The following is a 25,536-nucleotide window of genomic DNA, read 5'->3' on the forward strand; positions in this document are numbered from 1 at the left end:
GAATATTTCTGGTATCTTTTATTTCAGCTCATGATACATGGGACCAACACTTTACAGGTTGCGTTTATATATGTTTTCAGTGTAGTTAGCCAATGAGCCAGTGACTCTCATATGATGGCGCCTTACAAGAAGGTTGGTTTAGATTTTGACACTATGGGCACATAAAGGTAAAACTAACTAATCATAAGCGGTAGCCCACAGATCAAATACAACTGATCTTCTCTGTTGCCAAAGACACGGTGAGAAATGAGGAAGAATGCCATGTAGATAGAAACAAAACCTGTCACTCATAGGGACCATAGCAGTATTGCCATTCTCGTTTGTGTCGTGGAAAGGAAACAAAACACAAAGGACAATATTTTACATACAAAACGTTTTTAAAAGGACCAAAGAGTTTGCTCTGCTTTGTGTTTTCATTTTTGCCATGGAACAAATATTGAGATACTAGTATCGTCTCTCACCCGCCATTCATTTAATTCCTAATTCACTCCATGTTTGTCAGAATGAGAGATTGTCTGAATCTGACAACTGAATCTTAGTATGTGTCATTTTTGTTCAAAGGTAGCGAACGTGTGGTACTCTGAACGGGGAGCGACTCGGCACGTACAATGGACACACTGGAGCTTTGTGGTGTGTGGACTGTGACTGTATCCTTTACATTAGTCATCAAACAGTCCAATTTACCACAATATAATCTGTGTATGTTATACGTTCACATCTGTACATGTACAATGCATTTGGAAAGTGATCAGAACCCTTCACTTATTGTTACATTTTAAAATAAGGCTTTAACATTTTATTTATCGTTTTTCCCCCCTCAATCTACACACAATACCCCATAATGACAAACCAAAAATAGGTTTTTAGAACATTTTGCAAATGTATTAAAACATTTATTTAAAAAAATGTAAATATCACAGTTACATAAGTATTCAGACCCTTTACTCAGTACTTTGTTGAAGCACCTTTGGCAGCGATTACAGCATTGAGTCTTCTTGGGTATGACACTACAAGCTTGGCACATCTGCATTTAGAGAGTCTCTCCCATTATTTACTGTTGGACGGTGAACCTTTCGCCCCAGTCTGAGGCCCTGAGGGCTCTGGAGCAGGTTTTCATCAAGGATCTCTCTGTACTTTGCTCCGTTCATCTTTCCCTCCATCCTGACTAGTGTCCCAGTCCCTGCCGCTGAAAAACATCCCCACAGCATGATGCTGCCACCACCATGCTTCACCGTAGGGATGGTGCCTGGTTTCCTCCAGATGTGACGCTTGGCGTTCAGGCCAAAGAGTTCAATCTTGGTTTCATCAGACCAGAGAATATTGTTTCTCATGGTCTGAGAGTCCTTTAGATGCCTTTTGGCAAACTCCAAGCCGGCTGTCATGTGCCTTTTACTGAGGAGTGGCATCCGTCTGGCCACTCTACCATAAAGGCCTGATTGGTGGAGTGCTGCAGAGATGGTTGTCCTTCTGGAAGTTTCTCCCATCGCCACAGAGGAACTCTGGAGATCTGTCAGTGACCATCGGGTTCTTGGTCATCTTCCTGACCAAGGCCCTTCTTCCAATTAAGAATGATGGAAGCCACTGTGTTCTTGGGGGCCTTCAGTGCTGCAGACTTTTTTTTTGGTACCCTTCCCCAGATCTGTGCCTTGACACAATCCTGTCTCGGACCTCTATGGACAATTCCTTTAACCTCATGCCTTGGTTTTTGCTCTGACATGCACTGTCAAATGTGGGATCTTATATAGACAGGTGTGTGCCTTTCCAAATCATGTCCAATCAATTTAATTTACCACAGGTGGACTCTAATCAAGTTGTAGAAACATCTCAAGGATGATCAATGGAAAAAAGATGGAGGAGCTCCATTTCGAGTCTCATAGCAAAGGGTCTGAATACTTATGTAAATACGTAAAAAAATATATATATATATCTAACACCCTGTTTATGCTTTGTCATTATGGGTTGTTGTGTCTAGACTGAGGGGAAAAATATTTGTTTAATCCATTTTAGAATAAGGCTGTACCGTAGAAAAACTGGAGCAAGTCAAGGGGTCTTAATGCACTGGATGTGATGTTTCTATAGGTGTCATTGAGTGTTGGGTTTACAGGGGGTAGGTCATCTGGGGTCACAGGGGTTAGGTCATCTGGGTTTACAGGGGGTAGGTCATCTGGGTTTACAGGGGGTAGGTTATCTGGGTTTACAGGGGGTAGGTCATCTGGGGTTACAGGGGGTAGGTCATCTGGGGTTAAGGTCCTGTGTTGGGGTCACAGGGGGTAGGTCATCTGGGGTCACAGGGGGTAGGTCATCTGGGTTTACAGGGGGTAGGTCATCTGGGGTTACAGGGGGTAGGTCATCTGGGGTTACAGGGGGTAGGTCATCTGGGTTTACAGGGGGTAGGTCATCTGGGGTTACAGGGGGTAGGTCATCTGGGGTTACAGGGGGTAGGTCATCTGGGGTTACAGGGGGTAGGTCATCTGGGTTTACAGGGGGTAGGTCATCTGGGTTTACAGGGGGTAGGTCATCTGGGTTTACAGGGGGTAGGTCATTTAGGTTTACAGGGGGTAGGTCATCTGGGTTTACAGGGGGTAGGTCATCTGGGTTTACAGGGGGTAGGTCATTTAGGTTTACAGGGGGTAGGTCATCTGGGTTTACAGGGGGTAGGTCATTTAGGTTTACAGGGGGTAGGTCATCTGGGGTTACAGGGGGTAGGTCATCTGGGTCATCAGGGTTCACAGGGGGTAGGTCATCTGGGTTTACGTAGGTTTACGTAGGTTTACGTAGTTTACGTAGGTCATCTGGGGTCACAGGGGGTAGGTCATCGTAGGTCATCTGGGGTCACAGGGGGTAGGTCATCTGGGGTCACAGGGGGTAGGTCATCTGGGTTTACGTAGGTTTACGTAGGTTTACGTAGTTTACGTAGGTCATCTGGGGTCACAGGGGGTAGGTCATCAGGGTTCACAGGGGGTAGGTCATCAGGGTTCACAGGGGGTAGGTCATCTGGGGTCACAGGGGGTAGGTCATCTGGGGTTAAGGTCCTGTGTTGGGGTCACAGGGGGTAGGTCATCTGGGGTTAAGGTCCTGTGTTGGGGTCACAGGGGGTAGGTCATCTGGGTTTACAGGGGGTAGGTCATCTGGGGTCACAGGGGGTAGGTCATCTGGGTTTACAGGGGGTAGGTCATCTGGGTTTACAGGGGGTAGGTCATCTGGGGTCACAGGGGGTAGGTCATCTGGGGTTAAGGTCCTGTGTTGGGGTTACAGGGGTTATGTCATCTGGGGTTACAGGGGGTAGGTAATCTGGGGTTACAGGGGGTAGGTCATCTGGGGTCACAGGGGGTAGGTCATCTGGGGTCACAGGGGGTAGGTCATCTGGGGTCACAGGGGGTAGGTCATCTGGGGTCACAGGGGGTAGGTCATCTGGGGTCACAGGGGGTAGGTCATCTGGGGTCACAGGGGGTAGGTCATCTGGGGTCACAGGGGGTAGGTCATCTGGGGTCACAGGGGGTAGGTCATCTGGGGTCACAGGGGGTAGGTCATCTGGGGTCACAGGGGGTAGGTCATCTGGGGTCACAGGGGGTAGGTCATCTGGGGTCACAGGGGGTAGGTCATCTGGGGTCACAGGGGGTAGGTCATCTGGGGTCACAGGGGGTAGGTCATCTGGGGTCACAGGGGGTAGGTCATCTGGGGTCACAGGGGGTAGGTCATCTGGGGTCACAGGGGGTAGGTCATCTGGGGTCACAGGGGGTAGGTCATCTGGGGTCACAGGGGGTAGGTCATCTGGGGTCACAGGGGGTAGGTCATCTGGGGTCACAGGGGGTAGGTCATCTGGGGTCACAGGGGGTAGGTCATCTGGGGTCACAGGGGGTAGGTCATCTGGGGTCACAGGGGGTAGGTCATCTGGGGTCACAGGGGGTAGGTCATCTGGGGTCACAGGGGGTAGGTCATCTGGGGTCACAGGGGGTAGGTCATCTGAGGTCACAGGGGGTAGGTCATCTGGGGTCACAGGGGGTAGGTCATCTGGGGTCACAGGGGGTAGGTCATCTGGGGTCACAGGGGGTAGGTCATCTGGGGTCACAGGGGGTAGGTCATCTGGGGTCACAGGGGTAGGTCATCTGGGTTTACAGGGGGTAGGTCATCTGAGGTCACAGGGGGTAGGTCATCTGAGGTCACAGGGGGTAGGTCATCTGGGGTCACAGGGGGTAGGTCATCTGGGGTCACAGGGGGTAGGTCATCTGGGGTCACAGGGGGTAGGTCATCTGGGGTCACAGGGGGTAGGTCATCTGGGTTTACAGGGGGTAGGTCATCTGGGTTTACAGGGGGTAGGTCATCTGGGTTTACAGGGGGTAGGTCATCTGGGGTCACAGGGGGTAGGTCATCTGGGGTCACAGGGGGTAGGTCATCTGAGGTCACAGGGGGTAGGTCATCTGGGGTCACAGGGGGTAGGTCATCTGGGGTCACAGGGGGTAGGTCATCTGGGTTTACAGGGGGTAGGTCATCTGGGGTCACAGGGGGTAGGTCATCTGGGGTCACAGGGGGTAGGTCATCTGGGGTCACAGAGGGTAGGTCATCTGGGGTTTACAGGGGGTAGGTCATCTGGGGTTTACAGGGGGTAGGTCATCTGGGGTTTACAGGGGGTAGGTCATCTGGGGTTTACAGGGGGTAGGTCATCTGGGGTTTACAGGGGGTAGGTCATCTGGGGTTTACAGGGGGTAGGTCATCTGCGGTTTACAGGGGGTAAGTCATCTGGGGTTTACAGGGGGTAGGTCATCTGGGGTCACAGGGGGTAGGTCATCTGGGGTCACAGGGGGTAGGTCATCTGGGGTCACAGGGGGTAGGTCATCTGGGGTCACAGGGGGTAGGTCATCTGGGGTCACAGGGGGTAGGTCATCTGGGGTTAAGGTCCTGTTTGCAACCCTAAGGTTGTTATGGGCAACATGAGTTTACGGGGCGTAGTGATGTCCTTAACCGTGCTCTCAGGGGACACCAAGAACGTGCTGACAGGGTCAGCAGACAACAGCTGTAGACTGTGAGACGGGTACGTGTGAGTGAGAAAACAAGATGGAGAAGCTAGACTTTAGTTACGTCGGTGTGTGTTTTGTGTTTACTCATATACGTGTGTTGAATATGTGAGACTGGGGTTCAGTAAACAACTTCCTGGCGTGTGTGTGTGTGTGGTATAATGCCCACTCCTCTCTCTCTCTCCCAGGTAAACAGCTGGCCATGTTGAACACCAGCTCGGCTGTGAGGACCTGTGGCTTTGACTTCAGTGGCAACATCATCATGTTCTCTACAGACAAGCAGATGGGCTACCAGTGTTTCCTCAACTACTTTGACCTCCGCGACCCCCAGCAGATCGGTAGTGTACACTTCTGAGTAGCACTGTACGTACACTTCTGATTAGTAGTAGTGTACACTTCTGATTAGTCTCAAAACAACCCCTAGGCGGCCTCTTTCACTCGTGGGTCTGTTACTGTATCCAACCATGTGGATCTCTCTGACATGCTGACCACACCAGACGCCCTTCAGGAGGTTGAAATAACAAAACCAACAGGTCAAAAAGCATTAAACATTCATGGCTATTTAGCTAGCTAGCTAGCTGGGTGCTAGCTATTTTGTCCTTAGCTAGCTAGATAGCAACAGCAAACTAATGTGTCCTATTTAGCTAGCTTGCTGTTGCTAACTAATTTGTCCTGGGATATAAACATTGGGTTGTTAATTTACCTGAAATGCACAAGGTTCTCTACTCTGACAATTCATCCACAAATAAAAGGGTCAACTGAGTTAGTTTCTAGTAATCTCTCCTCCTTCAGGCTTCTTCTTCTGTGGACTTTATATGGCAGTTAGCAACCAACTTTAAGGTGCATTACCACCACCAACTGGACTGGAGTGTGGACCTCAGTTCATCTTTCAATCACCCACGTGGGTATATGCTCCTAAAAATCAATGAGGAGATGAGAGATGTGGCCTTTCTCAATAGCAAGGCTATGCTCACTGAGTCGGTACATAGTCAAAGAATTCCTTAACTTTGGTTCAGTCACAGTGGTCAGGTATTCTGTCACTGTGTACTCTCTGTTTTAGGGCCAAATAGCATTCTAGTTTGCTCTGAAAACCCAGCAGTCTCCGGACCTCGTGGGGTATGAGTTGAATAGCCCTGCCTTACCTTAACCGTATTGGTTTCACAACTGAAGGGATAGAAACTGCTGTTTGCAGATGAAGGGGAAAGCAGCCTTGCCTTCTAAGGGTCTTTCTGGAGCGTCAGCTGATTCCTTCAGATCAGAATGTATATATCTGGTTTCACAGCCATCAGTTGTCTGAGGATGTTTTTCCCCGTACCGCTCTCTCTCTCACTCTACCCATCCCCCCCTCTTCCTCTACCTACCCCCCTACCCCTTTCAATTCAATGAGCTCAGTTCCCCTCATTTTGTGGGCAGTGTGCACATAGCCTGCCTCACTGAGTCTGTACATAGTCAAAGATGTAGTTAAGTTTGGGTCAGTCACAGTGGTCAGGTATTCTGCCACTGTGTACTCTCTGTTTAGGGCCAAATAGCATTCTAGTTTGCTCTGTTTTTTTGTTAATTCTTTCCAATGTGTCAAGTAATTATCTTTTTGTTTTCTCATGATTTGGTTGGGTCTAATTGTGTTGCTGTCCTGGGGGTCTGTTTGTGTTTGTGAACAGAGCCCCAGGACCAGCTTGCTTAGGGGACTCTTCTCCAGGTTCATCTCTCTGTAGGTAATGGGTTTGTTATGGAAGGTTTGGGAATCGCTTCTTTTTAGGTGGTTGTAGAATTTAACGGCTCTTTTCTGGATTTGATCATTAGCGGGTATCGGCCTAATTCTGCTCTGCATGCATTATTTGGTGTTGGTGAGGGGACCCCAGACCTCACAATCATAAAGGACAATGTGTTCTATAACTGATTCAAGTATTTTAGCCAGATCCTATTGGGTATGTTGAATGTTATGTTCCTTTTGATGGCATAGAATGCCCTTCTTGCCTTGTCTCTCTCTCTCTCTCTCTGTCTCTCAGATCGTTCAGTTTTGTAGAAGTTACCTGTGGCGCTGATGTTTAGGCCAAGGTATGTGTCGTTTTTTGTGTGCTCTAGGACAACGGTGTCTAGATGGAATTTGTATTTGTGGTCCTGGCGACTGGACCTTTCTTGGAACACCATTATTTTGGTCTTACTGAGATTTACTGTCAGGGCCCAGGTCTGACAGAAGATCTAGGTGTTGCTGTAGCCCCTCCTTGGTCTGAGACAGAAGCACCAGATCATCAGCAAACAGTTGACAGTTGACACCCTGTCTGTCTGTGTAGAGGACAACCAGCCGTACCTGACGGTGCCCTGTGCTGAGTCTAAGATCACCAGTGCTGTTTGGGGGCCTCTGGGAGTTTGTTATCGCTGGTCACGAGAACGGGAAGATCAACCAGTTTAGCGCCAAGGTACACCCCCCCCTCCCCCCCGACACACACCAGTTTACACACAAGGCGGATGAACTGTAGACTTAACATGTATCACATGATATTACAGTCTGGAGAGGTGCTGAAGAAAGTGAAGGAGCACAACAAACAGATCAACGACATCCAGACCTCTGTTGATCTGACCATGGTCATCACAGCCTCTAAAGACTGCTCCTCTAAGGTACGCAGAGGTACTGAGGCATACTCTGGTCCCAGATCGGTTTTGTGCTCGTATTTTACTCCATTGCTGTCCTTGTCTTCTCACCCTCATCGCCAAAACATGACATGTTATAACAGAGTGGCACTCAAAGCTAGGGTACAGTTGTCTGACTATAACCTCTCTGTCTGTCAATCTCTTGTCTCTCTCTCTAGGGTACAGTTGTCTGACTATAACCTCTCTGTCTGTCAATCTCTTGTCTCTCTCTCTAGGGTACAGTCTGTCAATCTCTTGTCTCTCTCTCTAGGGTACAGTTGTCTGACTATAACCTCTCTGTCTGTCAATCTCTTGTCTCTCTCTCTAGGGTACAGTCTGTCTGTCAATCTCTTGTCTCTCTCTCTAGGGTACAGTTGTCTGACTATAACCTCTCTGTCTGTCAATCTCTTGTCTCTCTCTCTAGGGTACAGTCTGTCTGTCACTCTTGTCTCTCTCTCTAGGGTACAGTCTGTCTGTCAATCTCTCGTCTCTCTCTCTAGGGTACAGTTGTCTGACTAACCTCTGTCTGTCTACCTCACAGCTGTTTGATTCAACAACTTTAGATCACATCAAGTCCTTCAAGACAGAGAGACCCGTCAACTCTGCTGCCATCTCCCCCATCATGGACCACGTATGACACCCCTCAGTCACTTTTGAGACCAGTGCATTCGGAAAGTATTCAGACCCCTTGACTTTTTCCACTTTTTGTTACGTTGATAATTATTTTACCCTCCAATCTACAGACAATACAAAACAGGTTTAGAAAATGTAGCATTTATAAAAATTATGTAAGTATTCAGACCCTTTAAAAATGTAATAAGTTTTTAACCACCAAGACTATTCTTAGAGCAGACGGAAGCCACTCAGTAAAATACACAAAAACTGACAAGTCAGGATCGAGGGAATGTAGAACAGAACAAAATAGAGATCCTTGATAAAAACCTACTCCAGAGCACTCAGGACCTCAGGCTGGGGGCGGAGGTTCACCTTCCAACAGGACAACAAACCTAAGCACACAGCCAAGACAACGCAGGAGTGGCTTCGGGACAAGTCTCAATGTCCTTGAGTGGCCCAGGCAGAGCCGAACATGATCATACATCTCTGTAGAGACCTGAAAATAGCTTTACAGCGGCGCTCCCCATCCAACCTGACAAGAGCTTGAGAGGATCTGCAGAGAAGAAACTCCCCAAATACAGGTGTGCCAAGCTTGTAACGTCATACCCAAGGCCCTAAAACAAAGTAGACGGTCTGAATACTTACGTAAACGTGATATCAGTTTTATATTTTTATAAATTTGCAAAAATGTCTAAACCCATTTTTGCTTTGTCATTATGGGGTATTGTGTAGATTGAGCCCAATTTTTATTTATTTTTTAAATTCATTTTAGATTAAGGCTGCAACGTGGCAAGGGGTCTGAATACTTTCCGGAATTTTCTCCAGCACCACCTAGTCCCAGAGCTGACCTTTAACCCCTGTGTTGTAGGTGGTGATGGGAGGAGGTCAAGAGGCCATGGAGGTCACCACCACCTCCACCAGGATTGGCAAGTTCGAGGCCAGGTTCTTCCACGCAGCTTACGCAGAGGAGTTTGGCAGGGTCAAGGGTCACTTCGGACCCATCAACTGTGTAGCTTTCCACCCGGACGGCAAGAGGTAAGGTCCAAAAAGCACTTATCCATCCAAGGGTGAAGCAGACTTCTAAAATGCAGTCCTCACTTGCGCTGCTGAATAGCTAGCTTTTCTGTGGTGACTGGTAAGAACCTTTGGGGGGGCAGAGGTTCTGGGTTGGAGACTTGGTATGAGCTGAATCAGGAAGTGGTACTCTCTCAGCAAGCCATGTGACCTCCATTACACAATGAAGTAGAGGCGTTATATGTGATCATTCTCAGCTCACTGTAGACAACTAAAACAGGGTCTCTGTTTAACCTCTCGTCTTTAGCTATTCCAGTGGAGGAGAGGACGGTTACACGAGGATCCATCACTTTGACCCCCAGTACTTTGACTTTGAACTGGAGGCGTAAACAGGAGACGAGCAGCGATACATCCCTCGATCAACATCAAGTCATCCTCATCAGCTGATATCAGTAACTCCAGACAGGCTATACTCACTCTGATCAGCAATTCCAGACAGGCTATACTCAGGAAGACTTCTACAGAGTGAGATGTTTGTCAGTTGGAGGAAATGAAGCCACAGAATAATTTGGTCTTCAACAAATTGGCGGACGATATAGGAAGAGTGTACTTTTTTTTGTACCCTTTGTTTCTCACTATTCCAGAGTGTATTTAAATGGAAATTGGGTTGCTACGTGGTTTGTCTGTATTATGCACAATAATGTGGCAGGAATCAGAATTTCTGATTGGTAGTCATTAAAAATGAACTAAACAGGTTTAAATACCGGTAAACTTTCCAAACGTCGACCTTAAGTTATGGCAGTGAACCTCCCACTAAGACTAAGCATACAGGTGAAATAACATTCAATAGGTCTTATACGGCTATGGGCTATTCTTAGGCACTGCGGAGCGCCTGGACACAGTCCTTAGCCATATCAAACCCCCCCGAGGTGATACGGCTATGGGCTATTCTTAGGCACTGCGGAGCGCCTGGACACAGTCCTTAGCCATATCAAACCCCCCCGAGGTGATACGGCTATGGGCTATTCTTAGGCACTGCGGAGCGCCTGGACACAGTCCTTAGCCATATCAAACCCCCCCGAGGTGATACGGCTATTCTTAGGCACTGCGGAGCGCCTGGACACAGTCCTTAGCCATATCAAACCCCCCCAGAGGTGCCTTATTATAAACTGGTTACCAACGTAATTAGCAGTAAAAAAGTCTGATGTCAGCCAATCAGGGCTCGAACCACCCAGTTTAATTGTAACATAATGGTGGGGGTTCTATCCGCAAGAGGTATACACTCATCACAGCTTTTTAATGGGCAACATCAGTTTTATACTTGCATGGAAAATTGACAAACGTTTCTTTAAAAGGTTGGAAATGAACTGTAAAGTTGTCTAGATAAACCAAATGATTGCCTTTTATCATTTTCCAAAAAAAGTACGAAGTGAATGAGAAATGTATTTTTTTCCTTCTATATAAAACAAGTTATATGCACATTTCACAACTGAACACCCAACCAAGCACCATATGTCACCTTACAGTAGAAAAGAGCAGGGGTTTTAAAACGTGAGCTGGTTCCCCACGGTGTAGGCTGGGGTTTTCCTGGATGGGGAAGCTGAACACAGCCTGGATTGTTCCTGGGAGCATTTACTTTCTAGACTGGGTTTTCTTTTCTTTTTTGCAAACACAATTTCAAAACATTGCACACGATCACATCTTATGTGGGAATACTTTGTGTTTTTACAGTCTTATGTCCAACAATGAATTCAAATCAATTGGGGGGGGGGAACGATCAGCCTGTCAGTTGGGGAAACCCCGCCCTAATAAAAAGACATTTCAACATTTTGTTAATATAAAACACGGTAAAGGAAGGAGTCAAACTAAACCTGGGAGAAGTGGAAAACAACATTTCAAGATGGTGACTATTGTTCAACTGGGAATGGTTAAAGTGGAAAGTGGACTCCTTCTGGACTGATCTGAGAACTATGAAAGCAGTATGGCCTCAGTCTTATCAGGGGGGGGGGGTTGCTTCCATCAAGTTACCTCAGGTCAGTGAAAAGGTAGGAATTCAATCCGAGCCCTGTTAGAGCAGTGCACTAGACAACACACCTTCAGTAAAGGCGTTTTTCCCCTACGGTAAACGTCTGTAAAACGTCAGCTCAAGTCTGTTAGAGAGTAGTGTGCTCTATAGCCTTGGATTGAATCCCTACCAGGTTTTTGAGACTTGAAAAGGACCCTACTGATTCTCAGGCTCCATAACTAACACACGGTCAAAACATTTAAATAGGTGGCAGAGACATGAGTAACAAAAAAAAAAGTGCTCTTCAACACTGACACAGACTAAAACATTTTGAGGAAATACTAAAACTGTTAAGAGAATAATTTACAGTCCATTTCGATTGCACATCTTCTGCTTCAAGACGTCTTAGTTTCTTCTGTTGGCCTGGTGGTGAAATGAACAAACGCTAGTTGACCGGGCTTAGACTGGATCAGTTACATTTAAAGTATGTGTTGTGGTCACGACTCACCCTGCTGTGTCCATCTTCTCCTCTGTCTCTTTCTCCTCTTTCACATCTGGGGAAAACAGAACATGTCAGTGAGGCGTCACGTCAAGTGTCCCGGGCCAGTCAGTGAGGCGTCACGTCAAGTGTCCCGGGCCAGTCAGTGAGGCGTCACGTCAAGTGTCCCGGGCCAGTCAGTGAGGCGTCACGTCAAGTGTCCCGGGCCAGTCAGTGAGGCGTCACGTCAAGTGTCCCGGGCCAGTCAGTGAGGCGTCACGTCAAGTGTCCCGGGCCAGTCAGTGAGGCGTCACGTCAAGTGTCCCGGGCCAGTCAGTGAGGCGTCACGTCCAGTGTCCCGGGCCAGTCAGTGAGGCGTCACGTCCAGTGTCCCGGGCCAGTCAGTGAGGCGTCACGTCCAGTGTCCCGGGCCAGTCAGTGAGGCGTCACGTCCAGTGTCCCGGGCCAGTCAGTGAGGCGTCACGTCCAGTGTCCAAGGGCCAGTCAGTGAGGCGTCACGTCCAGTGTCCAAGGGCCAGTCAGTGAGGCGTCACGTCCAGTGTCCAAGGGCCAGTCAGTGAGGCGTCACGTCCTGTGTCCCGGGCCAGTCAGTGAGGCGTCAAAGTCCAGTGTCCCGGGCCAGTCAGTGAGGCGTCACGTCCAGTGTCCAAGGGCCAGTCAGTGAGGCGTCACGTCCTGTGTCCCGGGCCAGTCAGTGAGGCGTCACGTCCTGTGTCCCGGGCCAGTCAGTGAGGCGTCAATGTCCAGTGTCCCGGGCCAGTCAGTGAGGCGTCACGTCCAGTGTCCCGGGCCAGTCAGTGAGGCGTCACGTCAAGTGTCCCGGGCCAGTCAGTGAGGCGTCACGTCAAGTGTCCCGGGCCAGTCAGTGAGGCGTCACGTCAAGTGTCCCGGGCCAGTCAGTGAGGCGTCACGTCAAGTGTCCCGGGCCAGTCAGTGAGGCGTCACGTCAAGTGTCCCGGGCCAGTCAGTGAGGCGTCACGTCAAGTGTCCCGGGCCAGTCAGTGAGGCGTCACGTCAAGTGTCCCGGGCCAGTCAGTGAGGCGTCACGTCAAGTGTCCCGGGCCAGTCAGTGAGGCGTCACGTCAAGTGTCCCGGGCCAGTCAGTGAGGCGTCACGTCCAGTGTCCCGGGCCAGTCAGTGAGGCGTCACGTCCAGTGTCCCGGGCCAGTCAGTGAGGCGTCACGTCCAGTGTCCCGGGCCAGTCAGTGAGGCGTCACGTCCAGTGTCCAAGGGCCAGTCAGTGAGGCGTCACGTCCAGTGTCCAAGGGCCAGTCAGTGAGGCGTCACGTCCAGTGTCCAAGGGCCAGTCAGTGAGGCGTCACGTCCTGTGTCCCGGGCCAGTCAGTGAGGCGTCAATGTCCAGTGTCCCGGGCCAGTCAGTGAGGCGTCACGTCCAGTGTCCCGGGCCAGTCAGTGAGGCGTCACGTCCAGTGTCCAAGGGCCAGTCAGTGAGGCGTCACGTCCAGTGTCCCGGGCCAGTCAGTGAGGCGTCAATGTCCAGTGTCCCGGGCCAGTCAGTGAGGCGTCAATGTCCAGTGTCCCGGGCCAGTCAGTGAGGCGTCACGTCCAGTGTCCCGGGCCAGTCAGTGAGGCGTCAATGTCCCGGGCCAGTCAGTGAGGCGTCACGTCCAGTGTCCCGGGCCAGTCAGTGAGGCGTCACGTCCAGTGTCCCGGGCCAGTCAGTGAGGCGTCAATGTCCAGTGTCCCGGGCCAGTCAGTGAGGCGTCAATGTCCAGTGTCCCGGGCCAGTCAGTGAGGCGTCACGTCCAGTGTCCCGGGCCAGTCAGTGAGGCGTCAATGTCCCGGGCCAGTCAGTGAGGCGTCACGTCCAGTGTCCCGGGCCAGTCAGTGAGGCGTCACGTCCAGTGTCCCGGGCCAGTCAGTGAGGCGTCACGTCCAGTGTCCCGGGCCAGTCAGTGAGGCGTTGTGTCCCGGGCCAGTCAGTGTGTAAGTTGTTTACCTTTCTTCTCCTCTGCCTCCTTCTCCTTCTCCTCCTCAGTCTTGACTCGCTTGGTCTTCTTGTGGTTGGCAGCGTTCCTCCTTCCCCCTCCTCCCTGTCCCTCATCCTCAGAGTCAGAGAACTCCTCTTCACAAGCTATCCTCTTATCATGGGCCCGGACTACACAGGAAAACACACACAGTTCAGCAAGAGATTCATAACACATGTACTAAACAGTGGTGAGACAATACTCTTGTTGGAGGTGTGTGTGTGTGTGTACTTACTGGAGATGCGTTTGTCAGGGTCCTCGTCCTCCTCGTCTCCAGAGTCCGGGTGTGGAGCGTCTTCTGGAATGGCCTGCATCTGGACTCCCGGGGCGTGGGGCAGCATACGCAGGTTCTCAAACAACCTCTGTCTGGGGAGGGAGAGAGAGACGCTTAGTATGTACACTACAGGTCAAAAGTTTTAGAACACCTACTCATTCAAGGGGTTTTATTTTCTACATTGTAGAATAATAGTTAAGACATCAAAACTGTGAAATAACACCTATGGAATCATGTAGTGACGAATATATTTGAGATTCTTCAAAGTAGCCACCCTTGGCATTCTCTCAACCAGCTTCATGAGGTAGTCACCTGGAATGCATTTCAATTAACAGGTGTGCCTTGGTAAAAGTTAATTTGGGGAACTTCTATGCATCTGAGCCAATCAGTTGTTGTTACAAGATAGGGGGGTATACAGAAGATTTACCAAATAGGGCTATCTTCTGTATACCACACCTACCTTGTCACAACACAACTGATTGGCACAAACGCATTAAGGAATGAAATTCCACAAATTAACTTTTACCAAGGCACGCCTGTTAATTGAAATGCATTCCAGGTGACTACCTCAAAGCTGGTTGAGAGAATGCCAAGAGTGTGCAAAGCTGTCATCAAGGGAAAGGGTGGCTACTTTGAAGAATCTCAAATATATTTTGATTTCTTTAACACTTTTTTGGGGTTACTACATGATTCCATAGTTTATTTTTACATAGCTTAGGCCTACTGGTTGTATGATTTATCGTCCCAGTGTGTTTGGAGTAGGCCATTTATTTCACACAGAATGACAAGCTGACCAATAGAGTAGGTCAACGTTGGTACTATAAAAGGAAAAGTAGATTAGGCCTAGTGATTGTCTTGTCGCCTGAGCAAAAGTAACCTAAAATGTGGCCAGTTATTCTAACGTCGTCGGAATTCACTAAGAAGGACGTGAGCCATTGCATCCCTCTGTCAAGATGAATAGCCGTCATTTAAAATGTGATCTCTGTCATTCTGAGCATCAGGTTACCAATGCATACGGGTCCAGCACCACATTTTGCGAACAGAAACCCTGCTGAGTGTGGCTGTGCGGAACACAGTGGCTGTCTGTGTAACTTACTTGATCTTCTCCAGGTAATCATTGGTGTTCTGGTTGGTCATGTTAGACGGGCTGATGTGGAGCTTGAAGTCAGGGCCAAAGTACTCAAAGTAATCGTTGTAAGGCAGCTCTGATAGGACGAGAGAGACATTGTGAAGCAGAGAGTGAGATCTTACTCTGTTGCTTAATGGTAAAATGAGACGTGCGCGCGCGTACCGTCGGGTATAGTGCCGTGTGTGTACGTACCGTCGGGTATAATACCGTGTGTGTGCGCGTAGGTACCGTCGGGTATAATGCCGTGCGCGTAGGTACCGTCGGGTATAATGCCGTGTGTGCGCGCGTAGGTACCGTCGGGTATAATGCCGTGTGTGCGCGCGTGGGTACCGTCGGGTATAATGCCGTGTGTGCGCGCGTGGGTACCGTCGGGTATAATGCCGTGTGTGTGCGCGTAGGTACCGTCGGGTATAATGCCGTGTGTGTGCGTAGGTACCGTCGGGTATAATGCCGTGTGTGTGTGCGTAGGTACCGTCGGGTATAATGCCGTGTGTGCGCGCGTAGGTACCGTCGGGTATAATGCCGTGTGTGTGCGCGCGTAGGTACCGTCGGGTATAATGCCGTGTGTGTGCGCGCGTAGGTACCGTCGGGTATAATGCCGTGTGTGTGCGCGCGTAGGTACCGTCGGGTATAATGCCGTGTGTGTGCGCGCGTAGGTACCGTCGGGTATAATGCCGTGTGTGTGCGCGCGTAGGTACCGTCGGGTATAATGCCGTGTGTGTGCGCGCGTAGGTACCGTCGGGTATAATGTCGTGTGTGTGTGTGTGTGTGCGTAGGTACCGTCGGGTATAATGCCGTGTGTGCGCGCGTAGGTACCGTCGGGTATAATGCCGTGTGTGTGCGTAGGTACCGTCGGGTATAATGCCGTGTGTGTGCGTAGGTACCGTCGGGTATAATGCCGTGTGTGCACGCGTAGGTACCGTCGGGTATAATGCCGTGTGTGCACGCGTAGGTACCGTCGGGTATAATGCCGTGTGTGCGCACGTAGGTACCGTCGGGTATAATGCCGTGTGTGTGCGCGCGTAGGTAACGTCGGGTATAATGTCGTGTGTGTGCGCGCGTAGGTACCGTCGGGTATAATGCCGTGTGTGTGTGTGCGTAGGTACCGTCGGGTATAATGCCGTGTGTGTGTGTGCGTAGGTACCGTCGGGTATAATGCCGTGTGTGTGTGTGCGTAGGTACCGTCGGGTATAATGCCGTGTGTGTGTGCGTAGGTACCGTCGGGTATAATGCCGTGTGTGTGTGCGTAGGTACCGTCGGGTATTATGCCGTGTGTGTGTGCGTAGGTACCGTCGGGTATAATGCCGTGTGTGTGTGCGTAGGTACCGTCGGGTATAATGCCGTGTGTGTGTGCGCGTAGGTACCGTCGGGTATAATGTCGTGTGTGTGCGCGTGGGTACCGTCGGGTATAATGCCGTGTGTGCGCGCGTAGGTACCGTCGGGTATAATGTCGTGTGTGCGCGCGTAGGTACCGTCGGGTATAATGCCGTGTGTGTGTGCGTAGGTACCGTCGGGTATAATGCCGTGTGTGTGTGCGTAGGTACCGTCGGGTATAATGTCGTGTGTGCGCGCGTAGGTACCGTCGGGTATAATGCCGTGTGTGTGCGTAGGTACCGTCGGGTATAATGTCGTGTGTGTGCGCGTGGGTACCGTCGGGTATAATGCCATGTGTTAGGTCAGGTATAATGCCGTGTGTACGTACCGTTAGGTATGGTGCTGTCCAGAGCCACGGCGGTCTCGTACGTCCAGCAGCGGGCCACGTTACGGATGGTATAACCTCCACCTCCCAACATCAACAGTGGCAGGTTGAAACTCTTCATGTACTCAACACACTTAGCATGACCTGAAACACAGCGTCAAGGGTTCAACGTTCAAAAACTTTGTCCATTCTTCTGGAATGGAAATGTGGCTCACGCCTGGCAGGCAGACCGACCACCAGAACGCCTGGGCAGACAGACCACCAGAACGCCTGGCAGGCAGACCGACCACCAGAACACCTGGCAGGCAGACCGACCACCAGAACGCCTGGGCAGACAGACCGACCACCAGAACGCCTGGGCAGACAGACCGACCACCAGAACGCCTGGGCAGACAGACCGACCACCAGAACGCCTGGGCAGACAGACCGACCACCAGAACGCCTGGCAGGCAGACCGACCACCAGAACGCCTGGGCAGACAGACCGACCACCAGAACGCCTGGCAGGCAGACCGACCACCAGAACGCCTGGGCAGACAGACCGACCACCAGAACGCCTGGGCAGACAGACCGACCACCAGAACGCCTGGGCAGACAGACCACCAGAACGCCTGGCAGGCAGACCACCAGAACGCCTGGCAGGCAGACCACCAGAACGCCTGGCAGGCAGACAGACCACCAAAACGCCTGGCAGGCAGACAGACCACCAAAACGCCTGGCAGGCAGACAGACCACCAAAACGCCTGGCAGGCAGACAGACCACCAAAACGCCTGGCAGGCAGACAGACCACCAAAACGCCTGGCAGGCAGACAGTATATTAAACAAGCCTACACATTAATACCAACACCATTAGAGCAGTATCATTAATGAGACCAAAAATATAAAACTACAATTATTCCATACTCTTACTGTACGCCACACGTCACCTGAAAACACAAAGTGTTGAGTAAAATGTGTGTTACCTTTGATGGTGAGGTTGAAGCAGCCCAGTCTGTCTCCTGAGAGAGAGTCCGCTCCACACTGTAACACTACAGCACTGGGTTGGAACATCTCCATCACTTTAGCCATCACCTAGCAACACACACATTACAAATAGAAGATACCTCTTTGTGTGTGTGTGTGTGTGTGTGGAACCAAAACACGGAATGACTTGAAGCAGGAGACTTACAGGTTTGAAGATGGCTTCATAAGACTCGTCGTCGATGCCGTCTCTGAGAGGGTAGTTTACAGCATAGTACTTCCCCTTCCCTGCTCCAATGTCCTAAAACAACAACACACCCCTTTATTGTACATACTGGAATACAGAAATGACTCACATATAGGCAGACAATCCAACACTCTGAAGGGGGGAGTGGAATCACACAATGATATCTACTTTGCTTATTTCTGACCCCCCCCCCCCCCCCCCCCCCCCCCCTCTCCTGTACCAGGGAAGTATTCTCCCAACACTCAGACTCACCCTCAGGTCTCCTGTACCAGGGAAGTATTCTCCCAACACTCAGACTCACCCTCAGGTCTCCTGTACCAGGGAAGTATTCTCCCGACACTCAGACTCACCCTCAGGTCTCCGGTACCAGGGAAGTATTCTCCCAACACTCAGACTCACCCTCAGGTCTCCTGTACCAGGGAAGTATTCTCCCAACACTCAGACTCACCCTCAGGTCTCCGGTACCAGGGAAGTATTCTCCCGACACTCAGACTCACCCTCAGGTCTCCGGTACCAGGGAAGTATTCTCCCAACACTCAGACTCACCCTCAGGTCTCCGGTACCAGGGAAGTATTCTCCCAACACTCAGACTCACCCTCAGGTCTCCGGTACCAGGGAAGTATTCTCCCAACACTCAGACTCACCCTCAGGTCTCCGGTACCAGGGAAGTATTCTCCCAACACTCAGACTCACCCTCAGGTCTCCGGTACCAGGGAAGTATTCTCCCGACACTCAGACTCACCCTCAGGTCTCCGGTACCAGGGAAGTATTCTCCCAACACTCAGACTCACCCTCAGGTCTCCGGTACCAGGGAAGTATTCTCCCAACACTCAGACTCACCCTCAGGTCTCCGGTACCAGGGAAGTATTCTCCCGACACTCAGACTCACCCTCAGGTCTCCTGTACCAGGGAAGTATTCTCCCGACACTCAGACTCACCCTCAGGTCTCCTGTACCAGGGAAATATTCTCCCAACACTCAGACTCACCCTCAGGTCTCCGGTACCAGGGAAGTATTCTCCCGACACTCAGACTCACCCTCAGGTCTCCGGTACCAGGGAAGTATTCTCCCAACACTCAGACTCACCCTCAGGTCTCCGGTACCAGGGAAGTATTCTCCCAACACTCAGACTCACCCTCAGGTCTCCGGTACCAGGGAAGTATTCTCCCAACACTCAGACTCACCCTCAGGTCTCCTGTACCAGGGAAGTATTCTCCCGACACTCAGACTCACCCTCAGGTCTCCGGTACCAGGGAAGTATTCTCCATACTTGTGGAAGGAGACAGTCATGACCCGGTCTGTGGTGAAGAAAGCCTCTTCCACTCCGTCTCCATGGTGAATGTCGATGTCTATGTACAACACCCTCTGGTGGTACCTGATAGGACAGACGAGACAACTCATTACATACCGATAGGACTTCTAACTTTTACAATATTGTTAAATCATCAGGTATCCTACAGAAAGGAGAAGGGCCAGTCTGGTTGTCTGGGGGGGTGGGGGGGGGTGAGGTGGCCCAATCGGGGGGGTGGTGAGGTGGCCCAACTGGGGGGGGGGGGTGAGGTGGCCCAACCGGGGGGGTGAGGTGGCCCAACGGTGGGGTGGGTGACCACACACAGGGCTCTTACTTGAGCAGCTCCAGGATGGCGAGGACTATGTCGTTGACGTAGCAGAACCCAGAGGCCTCAGACTTCTTGGCGTGATGGAGTCCTCCGGCCCAGTTGACGGCGATGTCCGTCTGCTGTTTGTTCAGCTTCACTGCCCCCGCTACACACAGAGGGAGGAGGGAGGAGACAGTCAATAAGGAGAGAGAGAGAGAGAGAGAGGACAGAGACAGTCAATAAGGAGAGAGAGAGAGAGAGAGAGGACAGAGACAGTCAATAAGGAGAGAGAGAGAGAGAGAGAGGACAGAGACAGTCAATAAGGAGAGAGAGAGAGAGAGGACAGAGACAGTCAATAAGGAGAGAGAGAGAGAGAGAGAGGACAGAGACAGTCAATAAGGAGAGAGAGAGAGAGAGAGAGACAGTCAATAAGGAGAGAGAGAGAGAGAGAGAGAGACAGTCAATAAGGAGAGAGAGAGAGAGAGAGAGAGAGGACAGAGACAGTCAATAAGGAGAGAGAGAGAGAGAGAGAGAGAGGACAGAGACAGTCAATAAGGAGAGAGAGAGAGAGAGAGAGAGAGGACAGAGACAGTCAATAAGGAGAGAGAGAGAGAGAGAGAGAGGACAGAGACAGTCAATAAGGAGAGAGAGAGAGAGAGAGAGAGGACAGAGACAGTCAATAAGGAGAGAGAGAGAGAGAGAGAGAGAGGACAGAGACAGTCAATAAGGAGAGAGAGAGAGAGAGAGAGAGAGGACAGAGACAGTCAATAAGGAGAGAGAGAGAGAGAGAGAGAGGACAGAGACAGTCAATAAGGAGAGAGAGAGAGAGAGAGAGAGGACAGAGACAGTCAATAAGGAGAGAGAGAGAGAGAGAGAGAGGACAGAGACAGTCAATAAGGAGAGAGAGAGAGAGAGAGAGAGGACAGAGACAGTCAATAAGGAGAGAGAGAGAGAGAGAGAGAGGACAGAGACAGTCAATAAGGAGAGAGAGAGAGAGAGAGAGAGGACAGAGACAGTCAATAAGGAGAGAGAGAGAGAGAGAGGACAGAGACAGTCAATAAGGAGAGAGAGAGAGAGAGAGAGAGGACAGAGACAGTCAATAAGGAGAGAGAGAGAGAGGACAGAGACAGTCAATAAGGAGAGAGAGAGAGAGAGAGAGAGGACAGAGACAGTCAATAAGGAGAGAGAGAGAGAGAGGACAGAGACAGTCAATAAGGAGAGAGAGAGGACAGAGACAGTCAATAAGGAGAGAGAGAGAGAGAGGACAGAGACAGTCAATAAGGAGAGAGAGAGAGGGAGAGGACAGAGACAGTCAATAAGGAGAGAGAGAGGGAGAGGACAGAGACAGTCAATAAGGAGAGAGAGAGAGAGAGGACAGAGACAGTCAATAAGGAGAGAGAGAGAGAGAGGACAGAGACAGTCAATAAGGAGAGAGAGAGAGAGAGGACAGAGACAGTCAATAAGGAGAGAGAGAGAGAGAGGACAGAGACAGTCAATAAGGAGAGAGAGAGAGAGAGGACAGAGACAGTCAATAAGGAGAGAGAGAGAGAGAGAGGACAGAGACAGTCAATAAGGAGAGAGAGAGAGAGAGGACAGAGACAGTCAATAAGGAGAGAGAGAGAGAGAGGACAGAGACAGTCAATAAGGAGAGAGGACAGAGACAGTCAATAAGGAGAGAGGACAGAGACAGTCAATAAGGAGAGAGAGAGAGGACAGAGACAGTCAATAAGAAGAGAGAGAGAGGGGACAGAGACAGTCAATAAGGAGAGAGAGAGATAGAGAGGACAGAGACAGTCAATAAGGAGAGAGAGAGAGAGGACAGAGACAGTCAATAAGGAGAGAGAGAGAGGACAGAGACAGTCAATAAGGAGAGAGAGAGGACAGAGACAGTCAATAAGGAGAGAGAGAGAGGACAGAGACAGTCAATAAGGAGAGAGAGAGAGAGGACAGAGACAGTCAATAAGGAGCGAGACAAACGAGAGAGGAGATGAGACTTACCGACAGAGCCTCCCGTTGAGAGCTGACAGAACTCAAACAGGCCGTCAAACACTGGGCAGTCCTCTCCTACATTAACTGTTAGAGAACAGCAAGGATAGAAGACATTCATTTGAGATGTGTGATTGAATCCTGCACATTTGTTCCAATGCATTAAAGCACTACCTAAACAGATGTGAGTGTGGAGTAATCTAAAGTCAGCTCAACATTAGCCCGTATGAAAACGTATGGCAAACAAGTTATTAAAAACGTATGGCAAACAAGTTATTAAAAACGTATGGCAAGCAAGTTATTAAAAACGTATGGCAAGCAAGTTATTAAAACGTATGGCAAACAAGTTATTAAAACGTATGGCAAACAAGTTATTAAAACGTATGGCAAACAAGTTATTAAAACGTATGGCAAACAAGTTATTAAAACGTATGGCAAACAAGTTATTAAAACGTATGGCAAACAAGTTATTAAAACGTATGGCAAACAAGTTATTAAAACGTATGGCAAACAAGTTATTAAAACGTATGGCAAACTTTGGTTTTGGGGTGAACTATCCCTTTACAATACACATAGGGCGCCCCACCTAAACAATGCTAGGGGAAACACTGTCTGCTACTCACATCTCTGCATCTGCTTGCTGTGTTCTGACATGTTGTCAGGCCGGATGGAACGCAGGAACTTGATGTAGTCGTCACTGTGGTACTTGGTCATCTCCTCTCCGTTGGCCTTGTGAGGTCTCTGGAGGACAGAGGAAAATCATAAGGTCTGAAAAAGTCCGTTTAAAAGTAGAAAACACCATTACCTGGGTTGCTAAAAAATGGTCACCTAATTTCAGCTTATATTTTCAATACCCCAAAATATATGGAAGTTCAGAAAACGTAACGTCCACAACTATCCATCTAGATCTTTATAAGTCTGTAGGACTTTGGAACAGCTCAACTACACAGAACGTTTCTTTGGACCTGTAGTGTAGAAGTGTGTTGAAGAATTAGGAGTCCACTCGTATCAGCTCCAGTCATATACAATATATTTATATCATGTTTTTATTTAACTAGGCAAGTCAGTTATGAACAAAATTCTTATTTACAATAACTGCCTATCCTGGCCAAACCCTAACGACGCTGGGCCAATTGTGCGCCGCCCTATGGGACTCCCAATCACGACCGGTTATGATACAGCCTGGAATCGAACCAGGGTCTGTAGTGACACCTCTAGCCCTGAGATGCAGTGCCTTAGACCGCTGCGCCATCCTCTATAGACCCATCTCTTGGCCACGTTCTGAAAAGTAACTCTTTGGCTTATTTGATGCTTGGGATTATTTTTAATGTGTGCATCACTAACAGGATGTTTGTAAAAAAATAAACAAGTGTATAAACCCCCCTGTAGCTGTTGTACTTACATATATCTCCATCTTCCTGTACAGTCCATAGTTGAGCAGGAGGTTGTGGGTCATACGGATCCTGTGGGGTTTCATGGGATGACCCTGGCCATAGTAATAATTACCGACGTCGCCTGGGGAGAGGAAATATGAGGTTTAGACAAACTACTGAGACAACAAACCACATTTATTTCCCCTAGCCCCAGAGATACGGTATGTAAACTCTGTTCTTAACATTTGTCATTTAGCTGTATGCGTTTATCCAGCGCGACTGACAGGAACAATAAGGGCAACGAGTGACCTTTCACCTGGTCGGCTCTGGGATTCGAACGAGCAACCTTTCAATTACTGGCTCTTAGCCCAGCGGTTATCTGTCGCTTTAAGTGCCAGATTTTGCGCCAGGCTAGCACTATCACGCCTGAATCACACATGCAGCCTGGTAGCTACACAGCACGAAACACAAATTATAATAGTATCAAATGGCCAGCCTCTGAAAAGTGATCTGAATCTACAGGCTCAACCCCCCCCCCCCCCTCCCTCCCCACAGTTGACTATACAACACCGCTAGCTACATGATAACCTCACTTTACTAAACAAATGGTGTAGCTAAATATGAAGAGGCAGTTTGTGATTCAAAGACACTCATTCCTAACCATCTCTAGATATCTTTTTGCAAACTAGACAGCTGGTTATACGCCTACTAGCTAGCTTGCGAGCTAAAGACCGTAGCTAGCTAGCCTAGTTGCCGCAAATTAAAAGCATCAACTTGCTAGCTAGCTAGATGTCGGCAATTCAGCTAATTGAAAAATGATAAAAACAACCATCTCAAGTTGCTTTGGCTAGCTAACCAAAACCTTATTCCTAAACAGGTAACGTTCGCTAGCTAGCAACTAACTTAGCTAGCAAGCTAACCACTCGGCAGCTACAGTTACGTTAGCTGGCTAGCAGCTAACTCGCCTACGGCACTTCTTTCAAGGCGGAGAAAAAAAAGCTTTTTATCAAGCACAAAATCTTCGCCGATACAATAAATAATATTGCAGACAACACTAAGCTACATAACATTAAATCTTACCATCATAATAATAGCACACTTTCTTCTTTGTTCCTCCTGCAGACGACAGCGCCATTTTACTCCAATTAGCACTGCACAGTTCTTTGTGCCCACACTGGATAATTTGCACTATCGTCTCGTCCAATCACCGAAACCTGCTAGGCTCGGAGGCGTTGTTGCGAAGGATGTACTTTTTTCTGTCTGCACTGTTCACTGGTCTGTGATACCAGTTATGTGCTTCTAACAAGACTACAAGAATATGTTGAATAAATAAATCCTCATATAAATTCCTCATATTGCTGTATGATGAACGCCAATTTTTCCACCTACACTGCAAGACTAACGATCTTGCGCATAATCGACACATTCCTGTACAATAGTCTTGCACAAAATATTGTTTCTCTCACATTGAGCTGTATATTGAAGTACATAGGCAAAAGGATGATGGTGATGATATTCAACTACAGTAACCTTTATACCTCATTTTCAATAGTTCAACTTTTAGCCACCAGATGGTTCCATTGTACTACAATAAGCTAGTCTGCTCAGCTTTGCATATGTGTTGCTTATTAAAAAGCTTCCTACAGAGTTTCAAACTATAGTTCTACCATCTCTGTCACTATACCTGTCTGAACAACAGTGTGCCTGTCCGCTACCCCACCCTTCTTAAAGGGGAAGTTCAGTAGCTATGCTGAAATCATCCTGGCATAAGTGACATAAATGGTCTGCTTTATTTTTTGGGAACTCAGTCTGGGTCTCAAAATGTGTTCCTATTGTTATGTCAGTCACTGACAGTCACTCTGCTGTAAAATTGCACCGTTTATGTCTCTGCCCCCATGTCAAAATCAAAACAAATCCAATTATATTCGGCACATATATTCGGCCGAATACAACAGGTGTAGGTAGACCTTACCATGAAACGCTTACTTACAAGCCCTCAACCAACAATGCAGATTTTTTAAAGTAAATTTTAAGTACAAATTAAAGATAAATAAAGAATAAACGAAAGCACCCCCCACCAGGTGTCTCCTATTTACCCCATTATGCCCTGTGTATTTATACCTGTATTTTCTGTCTGTCTGTTGCCAGTTTGTCTTGTTTTGTCAGGTCTTACCAGCGTGTTTCCCCTATTCGTCTATGCTCAAGTTTTTGTTTTCTAGTCTCCCGGTTCTGACCTTCCTATCTGTCCTGAGCCTGCCTGCCGTTCTGTCCCTGATTGACTATGCCTTGGATTACGAACCTCTGTCTGCCCTCGACCTGCCCTCGACCTGCCCCTTTAATATAATAATTATTCTGAGAATAGAACTATCCACCTCCTGTGTCTGCATCTGGGTCATATCCTGAGTCGTGATATGTTTAAATGTGCATCTGATATGATTGATAAAATCTTCTTACAATTTTTACAAATATACCGTTTTAATTAATTAGATAATGATACGGTTCTGTTATGA

General features: G+C 49.0%; 1 protein-coding gene and 1 pseudogene across 1 annotated transcript; one reads left to right on the forward strand and one right to left on the reverse strand.

Moving 5' to 3' along the window:
• Positions 1 to 114: 114 nt before the first annotated feature.
• Positions 115 to 10,391, forward strand: LOC129830512 (eukaryotic translation initiation factor 3 subunit I-like; annotated as a pseudogene).
• An 85-nt stretch (positions 10,392 to 10,476) lies between these two features.
• LOC129830689 (probable histone deacetylase 1-B) lies at positions 10,477 to 24,349 on the reverse strand. The gene is made up of 14 exons (XM_055893296.1): positions 24,107 to 24,349; positions 23,056 to 23,168; positions 22,277 to 22,394; positions 21,666 to 21,740; positions 19,695 to 19,833; positions 19,303 to 19,444; positions 18,032 to 18,124; positions 17,826 to 17,934; positions 16,867 to 17,007; positions 15,132 to 15,240; positions 13,997 to 14,127; positions 13,734 to 13,892; positions 11,783 to 11,828; positions 10,477 to 11,697 (listed from the first exon to the last, which is right to left on the reverse strand). The coding sequence occupies exons 1-14, from the start codon at positions 24,159 to 24,161 to the stop codon at positions 11,670 to 11,672; spliced, it is 1,458 nt and encodes a 485-aa protein (XP_055749271.1). The 5' UTR covers positions 24,162 to 24,349; the 3' UTR covers positions 10,477 to 11,669.
• Between the last annotated feature and the right edge of the window lie 1,187 nt (positions 24,350 to 25,536).

Source organism: Salvelinus fontinalis, chromosome 32 (assembly GCF_029448725.1).
Source record: "Salvelinus fontinalis isolate EN_2023a chromosome 32, ASM2944872v1, whole genome shotgun sequence".
Lineage (NCBI taxonomy): Eukaryota > Metazoa > Chordata > Actinopteri > Salmoniformes > Salmonidae > Salvelinus > Salvelinus fontinalis.